At 30.5% G+C, this 10,614-nt stretch overlaps 1 protein-coding gene across 1 annotated transcript; it reads left to right on the top strand.

The window, feature by feature from the left end:
• Positions 1-1,528: 1,528 nt before the first annotated feature.
• LY79DRAFT_664326 (uncharacterized protein) lies at positions 1,529-2,436 on the top strand (the record flags this gene model as incomplete). The annotated part of the gene is made up of 3 exons (XM_060562869.1): positions 1,529-2,145; positions 2,210-2,277; positions 2,342-2,436. The coding sequence occupies exons 1-3, from the start codon at positions 1,661-1,663 to the stop codon at positions 2,434-2,436; spliced, it is 648 nt and encodes a 215-aa protein (XP_060406623.1). The 5' UTR covers positions 1,529-1,660.
• Between the last annotated feature and the right edge of the window lie 8,178 nt (positions 2,437-10,614).

The following is a 10,614-nucleotide window of genomic DNA, read 5'->3' as shown; positions in this document are numbered from 1 at the left end:
CCTTTATTATAATAGTAAATTTATATATATTACTATTACTTTTTAATAATTAGATATAAAAGCTTAATCTTAGGTATTATAAGTATCTATTAGCTATAGTAGATTTATAGTAAAAAAGGCGTTTTCTATATAGGTTATAGACATAGGCAGTAGTAGTAGTAGTAGTAGTAGTAGTAGTAGTAGTAGTAGTGCCTTATAAAATAGGCTTAACTTACTAGCTACTAACTAAATTACACTAGTATTTTACCTATGCCTTAACTAACTAATAAGAAGGCCAGGATTTAGAAAGTTATATATAGTTAAAAACTCTTTAGATTTAAGTAATTTAAAGTTAAGGTAAAATAGAGGTAATAGTAATAGTTATAGGTAAATTACTAGTGCACTTTTAGTATTCTACTAGTAGGTTAAACCTAGTTAGAAAGTAGATTATACTAGTATATCTATATTTAACTTATTTAACTAATAAGAGAGCCAGGATTTAAAAAGTTATACGTCAGGTTAACCTAGCATCAGATTAACCTAGCGTCAGATTAACCCAGCATTAGATTAACCCAGCGTCAGATTAATCTAGCGTTAGATTAACCTAGCGTTAGATTAACCTAGCGCTAGATTAAAAATTAATCCTGCCTATACTGCCTATACTGCCTAGGCAGTAGCTATAGTAGTAGTAGCAGCACTAACTGCTAGTAAAGTTTTTACTGCTATTGCATTGTAGGCGTCTGTTAGCAATAGTGGATTTACGGCAAAAAAGAGCGTTTTTTGTATAGGTTATAGCCTGCGGCGGTGGCAGTGGTAGCAGTAGTAGCAGTGCCTACCTAACTAGGTTTAACCTACTAGCAAAATACTAAAAGTGCACTAGCAATTTACCTGTAACCAATAGTAATAGCTGTAATTAATTTAAAAGTTTATTATATTATATAACTAATTCAAGGCCTAAGTTAACTTTACCTATAGTGCCTATAGTGCCAATATTGCCTATATTGCCTATATTGCTATAAGGGCTACGGCGACAGTGGCACTAACGTAGGCATTGTGGGCGTCTGTTGGCGATAGTGGATTTATAGCAAAAAGGGCGTTTTTCACATAGGTTATAGACGTAGGCAGTAGTGGTCGTGGTAGTGGTGGCCATGGTGGTGGCTATGGCGGTGGTAGTGGCAGTGGTGGCAGTGCCTTCCAAAATAGGCTTAACCCACTGGCCGCCAACCAAATCGCTCTGGCATTCTACCTGTACCCACAAAAGGGGGGCTTTAGACGTTACTGACAGGGACTAGCCATACAAAGGAGCGCAGGTCGAGTCAGCTATAGAGTCACTAGGTTAGTCAAATGTCATTGAGGTTAGCTTTAGTAGTAGGATTTTAGGTCTACTAGACTAGGGTTTAATAATACACATATATTTCCCGCTCTAATACTTGCTTTAAGCCACTCCGGAGTCACCGTGACTATAAGTGTAAATACTTAGAATTAATATACAAGATAACTCCTATGTGTTGATACATCCCTCTCTGCAATTAATATTATATTACTGTATGCACTAATCTATATCTGATTACTCTCTACTGTTTGATAGGGATACTATTTTCTATAAATGCCGAATCACAATACGCCTTGTCTGTCTTACAATGTCCCTCCAAGTCATCACCTTTGATGTCGGATCGTCTCCATGAGGTGCTTTTACTTTATCGTTCTGCTGGCTATTGCGCCCTGCATCGCTCTTCCGACTTGGTCTCTAGGTTCTAATTACAGAACACAAACTCAAAAGACACGCAATCTTAACAAGGACCCCTCATTACGACTCCATGATGTTAAGCTAGTACACCGCAGTACAACTGAAAACTACAAAGTAGCACAAGCTGCTGTACCTACACAGCTCATACCAGGCAACTATTATTTCTTCATGAGCTGTGCTACAGTAGAACCTGGATATCGATATGGCAATCCTGGAGGCCAATATGTTGTGGATAAGGTTGGCTGCTCACATGTTGGAGTTGTTTATGGCCAGGTGTCCCAGTCAGGGGATGATTTTAAGGCGTGGTATCAGCATCCGAAAGTGACAATCAGAAGGCATTGGGAAGGAAATCATCCCGTAATTGACAGCATGCGCTGGTCCCAGTCGGACAACCAATGGTATCCTAGGCCAGGTCAAAGGTATCTCCCCAGCATGTTGGATTTTGTATGTCTAGAGTTGTTTGAGATCTAACTTGTTCCCTAGACTGATGTATGGCTATGGGGGTCCCACGACTGCCGAAAAGGCCAACCGTCGCAGTCTTTGGAATAGAGGTACGTTAGTCAAGTTTATCCTGATCACAGTATCCAGACACTTTGAGACTAAAACCTCCTTTAGGACAACACTGGTTATTGAGCGCTGACAATAAATTTGATAAGGATTGGAACTGTTTAAAATACTACTTGTATCTAAGAGAACAGCTTGCCGATTAAAAAAAAACATTTCTATTAGTAATGCTCCCTAAAATAGGTCAAGAGGCAAAAAATAAAGGTATTTCTCTGCCTTCCTGTGATGGTGCGTGTAAGTGAGTGTCGCCACATCACTACCACGGAGATGGCTTGGGAGATGGCCCACCAACCTTGGAACCGACACCTACTCGCCACGCTTTCGGAATGCCGACAAACTTACTTCCGGCCGCTGCCGTCTGATAAGAGGCCCGGATGCAGCTGAGGTCTAGCTTAACCTGTCCTGGCGCTGGTCGTGGGTGCGGTTTTGCGACAGTGACGTTGAACCATGTGGCGGGCCATCCTAAACCCGAACCGGGCCTCGGGTTGATATTCGGTCGGGTTACTCCTGCTTTCTCATGCAGTACTACCGTACCCAGCCGGCCATATATATGAGTCGGTGTACCCAGCCCTCAAAGCCACCTATGACAGCACCAAAGGTCAGGTCTGACCCTGTTAAATCTATCTCTTGTGTATATTAGTATGATTACTGCTATAGGCCTCTGCGTTGCTTTGCGTTGTAATGCGTCTTAGCCCTACCTAACCTGCTTGTTTGACGTGAGTGCTCTTCCTGAGTTGTTCTGTTGCCTCGTACCCTAGCTAGATACCAACGCATAGCAGACACTCACCCTACCTACCGTAATTGAGTAAACAGCATCCGGACTCTGCAACATCGCGACGCTAGCCACTAGGTCCTGAGCTGGAAACACCTTAGAGGTAGTTCCGTCCGTATAGTCACATATAATGGGATAGAAGATCTGGTTAAGGGGGTTAATAGCTATAAACAAATACCTATTCGAGCTCTTAGTGGTATAGTACGGTGCCTAGAACACCATAACGCTGCTACTGGTACCTCTACCTTGACCTTAATGTAGACCCTAGAGACACCTAGGGTGGACATAGTGTTGTTATAGTAGTGTATTGGTATCTAGGCCCCGTTACGGATGAGTACGTTGTTAACAGTAGCCTATATATAACAGCTGCCGAGCGGTATCCAGCGACAGTATCGAGTCATGCCCATAGCTTACTATGACCTATCGCCATATTGCAACACTGGCAACTTTCTTTTATGGTGATAGTGCTGGTCCCTCTGATAGATATCATATACGTGATACCCATCCATACACTCGTATCTTCATTTCTCCAGTGCTAACCATTTGTTCTAACGCATGGTTCGGCGATGACTTTGTGAAACTGTCTGCTGGGTTATCATCGCCTTGTATCCATTGTATCTCGTATATCTCCCTTTGTTCGTATGATTGCCGCAATGCAATGATAGCTATCATAAGGCGTTTCTCCTTGGTCGTGCCGAGCTTCACAAGACATTCGTAGAGGGCGTATGAGTCAGTACAAATGATCGTTGGTATACGTGGTAGTTGCAGATGGTCAGTGATCATAGCGAGTGTGGTGCTAATAGCGTAGGCGACGTCGGCGCCAGCTACCATACCGTATATCTCACTAGCCGATACGCTTCGCGTTACGCGTTTGCACTTTGTTGAGCTGTAGTGGATAATGCTGCCTCTAAGTTTGAATACGTTGCTGCTAGACTCATCGTTTTCTTCGTGTAATTGCTCGTTGCCAAGAATAATGATGAATCCGAGCTGTGAAGTGAGGTCCTCGTTGTTAGCGAATAATCCATCAACAAAGACAAATAGTCTTACCGTTGTTAGTTCAATTAGCTAAAAACGTAGTCCTTGGTCAAGGTTCCTTATCTGCCAGTTAATACAACAGTTGAGGTTCTTAATCTTATTCTTAGAGGGATACTGGTGTTATGCAGCAATAGAGTAGTCAAATGACGCTTCTGGTTGACAGATTGATGCAATAATGCTCTGTGTGCCTGTTGTTTGACGTATTACTGTTAGGTTGTAGATAAGGTTGTCTCAACGGATTAGAGCTTCTTGCCTTGGCCTTTTTGCAGTAGGGTTAATTCTCTGTTGTAGTCAAGGGATAGCACTCCTCTGGTGAACGTTATCAGGGTATCAATAGTCAATACCTGCTTAGGCTTTGCTGTAAAGGTCGCCTTCTTTAACTCATTGTCTTCTTGGTCTAAGAATCGCTTATCGGTCAGACCGATGGTATCGTCAGTCTGCATGCCTATAAGGCCAAAGCTTTCGGTGTTTAGTGATGATATGAGTAGACAGGGGTCAAAAGTTGATGTATCCATCTGGTGCTTTTCTCTATGGTGCTTGCTGTACGTAGCCCACCAATGGGTACCTGCTTCTGCAATGCCGTATAGCGGCTTAATGACCATCATGATCGAGTTCCTTGGGTAGAGGTGCGCAATTTGGGCGGGTAACTGCGTAAGAATTGCGCGGTTAAGCGGCGTAGTGGATTGAGTGTAGGCTTGCGTTATGTCGCGTAACCAGAAAATATAGTTGCGTTGTTTTGTAAGCGTAGGGGCAAGTGACAGGAGTAATGGCTGTGCCATACGTTAAATAGTAGGCGACTGTGTGAGTATCGCCTTTTTCTCGTCATCTACGTAGCCTTGGATAACTAGACGTGAAGTTTCGTATGGTAACTCATTCTTGCCTTTTATCTCACGTACCATTCGTGATTTGAAGATTCGCTCCTTGCCGTGGCGTTCCTCGTCATACGTAACAATGTAAAACACTCCTCTCTCCATAAGGGCTCTGATTTCTGCTTATCTATCTAAGTTAAAACAGCCAAGCCCAGGCCACCAAGGCCACTAACCAACAGAAAGCTCTAATCAGGACACAAAAAGGACATTAGCTTAGTCTTAATATACTATATAATACAGTAGTCTACTAATATTCTAAATATAATCTTACTAATATAATATCTAGTCTTTATAAAGTTAAATATATCTTATACTTTATTAGCTTTAAAAGTATTTATAATTATTATAAGATAAAGAACACTTAACTAAATCTAGGTTATATAATATTATAAAGCCTTAGACTAAAGTAAATATCTATAATATATAAAAGAAATAGCTAAGTTATTATTTATAAGATTAGGCCTAGAAGTTACTTACTATATAGTTTTCTTAAAATAAGTATAAAAAATCTATTATAAATTAAAGCTAATAAAAGTCTAGTTAACTTTAAAAAGCTTTATTACTAGCTTTAATTATTAATAAAAATCTTATTTTTTAATTTTAATTATAGTTCTAAAATTAGTAATCTACTTTTATAATATATATAAAAAGTTCTTAAGTAAAGACTAATATTAATACTTTTATTATTAGTTATATATATAAAATAGCCTAAAAATAAAGTATTTTAAAAGCTAAAGATATATAAGCTTATAATACTATAATTCTTAATAAAATACTAAGTCTTATTTTTACTACTAATAGTAAAGTATATCTTTATTTAAGTTAAAAATTAAAGTATAATAATTAAAAGTATAAAATAAAAATAAAACTAAAAGACTTTAATTAAAGAATAAAGAGTTAAATAGTTAAATTTTATAAAGAAGTATAAAAAAACTAAAGTAAAGTAAATACCTTAGTACTAATTCTTTATATAATTTAAATAGCTACTAGGCTAATACTACTATAAGTAAAATAATTAATAATTATTTACTATTAAAGAAATATCTAGTAGTTAGTAAATCTAGCTTTATAACTAAGTGTTTAGTAGTATAGCCTTACTTATTTCTTTCTTAAGTTTACTTAATTAATAAGTACTATTAATATAGTTATATAAATAAAAAGTAATATAGCCTTTTTTTAAAGGTTAAATTATTATTAATTTTAATATATAAGGATTATTATAGTATAATATATAGTATAAAGTACTTACTTAAAAAGTAAATTACTTAGTCTTTAATTAAGTAATCTTTAACTCTAAGGCCTATACCTATAATTATACTATAAGCTTTTATATTAACTTTTTAAAGTACTATACTTAAGAACACTAAAAGAGATAACTAAGTCCTATAACTAGTACTAGTAAGACTTAGATACTTAAAATAAATAGTAAGTAAAAATACTTTAAAATTTAACCCTTTATTACTTTAGTTTATACTAATACTTAACTTTAGCCTAGATCTTATAGGTTCTTATTACTTTAATATATTATATATAGTAGACCTAATATCTTAAGGGCTAGCTACTTTTATAAATACTTACTATAACTATTATTTATAAATAAATCTAGTATTATTTACTAGTAAAGTTAAAGTATAAATACTTTACTATTAATAATTAGCTATATATAGTCTAGGTTTATTAAATAAATATTTAACTTAATTAATTAAGTAAAAAAAAGAGTTTTTACTAAAAAATTAGTTATAGTAGATTTTAGTATATATAGTTAAAGAAGTATTAAGTACTTTATATTTAAAGATAAAAATATTACTATATATTATACTTATACTAGTATTAGTAGTAAAATAAAAATTAGTAATAAAGGCTTTATTAAGATATAATAAAATATAATAAGATATAGTAAAGTATAATATATATAATATAGTCTTTTAACTTTTTACTAAAGTCTTACCTATATAAGTACTACTTTTTGTACTTAATAAAACTTATATATTATATATTTTATTATCTTATATAAAGTAAGTACCTCTTTTATCTTATAACTTCTATACCTTATAAATAATTTTAATATTAAAGATAGTAGATTTATACTAAAAAGTTTATTAGTACTTTAACTATAAATATAAATAAAAATATATTTAGCCTTCTTTAAATAGCTTTTCTTAAGAAAGATTATACCTTCTAGTCTAAGGTAGTTAAGTATAATAATAGTATTATTTAAGATAATAGCTTATACTATTATATTTATACTATATTTACTTATAATAGTAGTTAGTTAGGTCTAAGTATATATTATTCTAGTAATCTTAATAATAAGTAAAAGGGTTAAAAGACCTTTATTTATTAATAGTTCTAGATAAATAAATAAAAAACTAAAGAACTAGCTTAAAGAGAATTTAGAAAGCTATAGAGAAATAAAAATTAAGTTAGTTATAAGGTAGAGATTATTCTTTAAATAAATAATAAAAAATAAATAAAAATAATGCTAAAAGTCTTAAAAAAGCTACTTCTTTTTACTTCTTATTATAAGTAATATTATAGTATTACTACTTTAGTATTTTAACTAAGAGAATATAGTATATAGTTTATTACTTTACTTAAGTAAATACTACCTTATAGAGGCTAATAATATAGTTAGTAAAAAGTTATTAAGGTATAAAGTCTTAGATAAAATATTACTTAAAGGCTAACTATAGTCTATAAGTAAGATTAAAGGATATAAGGACTATCTTTATTAAGATATCTTAAGTAAAAGAGTAGTATTTTTTATAGTTAGTATTTTATATAAGCTATAACTTTTACTAATATACTTATTTAAATATTAAGCTAAAGTTACTAATAAACTAAATAAAATAACTATAAATACTTTAAATATAAGAGTTCTAGAAGTAGTAACTACTATTATTAAGATTAAATAGTATTAAAAAGTAAAGATTTATTTTTAAAACTAAGGCTAGTATATTTACTTAGACTATAATATAAGATACTTAAAGAAAACTATAATTTAGTAGATACTAAGTATTAAGTTTATATTTTTAAAGTACTTTCTTAACTAAGAAATCTACTACTTACTAAGTTAGCTTTAGCTACTAAAATATAAGTATAAAGGTTTTTACCTTAGATAAAGTAAAAAAAAATATACTATATAAGAAGATATAGGCTACTTTAGTTAATTAACAAAGTCCTTAAACTAGCTAGATTTTAGAAGCTTAAGAAATATAGTAATATAGATCTAGTTATAGCCTTAGATAATAACCCTTAGAAGTAGTAAGTATTTTTTATTATAAAGCCTACTAAATACTAATTTATAGTACTACTTTATATAAGTTATACTTAGGTCTCTTAGTCTTTAGACTAATAAAGATAAAGTAAAAATAAAAGGTACTATATAATATATAGTCTAGGCTTAAACTTAGTAGCCTTTAGTATAAAGCTAGTACTTTACTAGTAATACTAACTACTATTATTATATTAGCTATAAGATTAAAATAAATATTAACATTAACTTATTTTACTAATATACTAGCTAGTATATAGTCTTTAATAATAAAAGTAATAATATTATAAAGTAATACTAGTTAAATAAAGATTAAAAGTTAAAAAAATAAAATAAAATAAAGCTTACTATAAACTAAAGTTATAAAGATATATACTATACTTCTTAGGATTATCTCTTTATAAAACACTACTTAAAAAAAGATTATAAACTTTAGTATTTTAAATAGGCTTATTATAATCCTTCTTAAAGTAATAGTAAGTATTATTTATAATTTATTAGGCTTTAATAAGTATTAACCTACTTATAGATTAACTTACTAAAGTAAAAACACTATTATTAAAATTAAAGTTATAAAGAAATAAGTCTAAGGAAAAAAGATCTAAACTAGTAAGTAATAGGATGTTTTTATAATACTTAAGTAAAAGTATAGTAAAAAGTATACCTTATATAGTAATAAGATAAGTAGAGTTAGTAAAAAAAGTAAAGAACTAGTACTTAATAATTTCTTTATTTCTTAAAGGGAGCTTAATAAGCTTAATATAAGTAGATAATAATAATATTCTAGACACTAAGTTAAAGTAGTAACTAGTAGTAGATAACTTAGTTAGTAAAAAGACTAAAGAAGTTTAGTAGCTTAATAGTTATCCTCTTAAGTATACTACCTGAGGTATTATATTAATATTTTATTTATAGTTATTAGTATATTACTATTATTAGTAATATAAACTATTTTTTACTTCTTAATAAGTATTATACTTAACTAAGATTTTATTTATTAATACTTAGGATTTACTAAATAATATATCTTATAGAGATTAGTAAGATAAAAAGAGTTAAAATAAAGTTAGTAATACTTATAGCTAAGGTAATAATAAAAGTTAGTAAGGACTTTATAGTAGAACTAGATAAATAATCTCTCTAAAGGATTAAAAGTTTAATTAAGAAGTATAGTAGGCTATTTAAGATTATAAATTTAAATAAGGTCTTAGTCTTAAGTAGGTTTATTATATAAGGTATAATTATAGTTATATTTATAGTAATAGTTAAATGTATAGTTATCTATTAGTAATTTTACTTAGGAAGTAATAAAATCCTATATAGCTAACAAAGGTTTATAAGTAATTATTTTTATAAGTAATAATAAAGTAAAATATAGTAAAGTAATATATTAAATATAGACTAATAATATATATAAATAAATAAAGAGAGAATATCTATTACCTAAGTAATAAAAAAGGCTAATTAAGAGGCACTAGTTAGTACTTATTATAGCTTATATAGAATTAGTATAAGCTAATATAAGTACTTATATATAGTCTATACTAAGCCTTTACTAGCTATATAGGTAGCTAGCTATAGGCTATAGCTATACCTTCTTATATACTAAAGTTAACTTATATCTAGTAGTACTATTAAAGATATAGTGCTTCTACTATTATTATCCTTAAGTAAGTATAGTTATATATATAAGTTATTTATTTATTTTATTACCTTAAATACTTATCCTAAGCTACTTTTATTTATCTTTTTTTATTCTACTATATACTACTAGCTATAATAGATAGTAGATATATAGTGTACCCTTAGGTATATAAAGTATACTAATAAGATTAGCTAAAGGCAGTAGGTGTTAATTAAATATATAGCTTACTACCTAGGGGTATTAGTTAGCCTTTGTTGAAGCTAAATATCCCCTCCTTATAGAGAGGGTAAAAAAAGGGGGCTTATAGTAAGAAAAGGGGGGTTACACCTAGTCTTTACCTTATCTTACTTTTTATTATATTCTTACTAAAAACAAGTAATTATTTAGATATATTATTAATAAATATTAATAGTAACTAAACTACTTACTTTACTTTAACCTTTTAATATACTTTACTAAGATAATAAAAATATAACTACTATTAAAAAGACTACTAAAGTAATATTTACTACCTAGTAATAAGCTAACTAATTTAACTAGCTTAGTAAAAAGCTACTTATTATACTTTTTATTTATTAATTTACCTAGTAGTATAATATATTTAATACTTTTATTTACTAGTATCTTTAGGCTTTTTAGGCTAACTATAACCTTTATACTAGCCTAAATAAAGGTAGCTAGCCTTAGATACTTATAAAGACTAAAAATATATCTCTTAGTGTATTTATA

Source organism: Colletotrichum navitas, assembly GCF_030913465.1.
Source record: "Colletotrichum navitas strain CBS 125086 chromosome Unknown LY79scaffold_366, whole genome shotgun sequence".
NCBI classification, from domain to species: domain Eukaryota; kingdom Fungi; phylum Ascomycota; class Sordariomycetes; order Glomerellales; family Glomerellaceae; genus Colletotrichum; species Colletotrichum navitas.
This window is presented reverse-complemented; position numbering and strand designations above follow the sequence as displayed.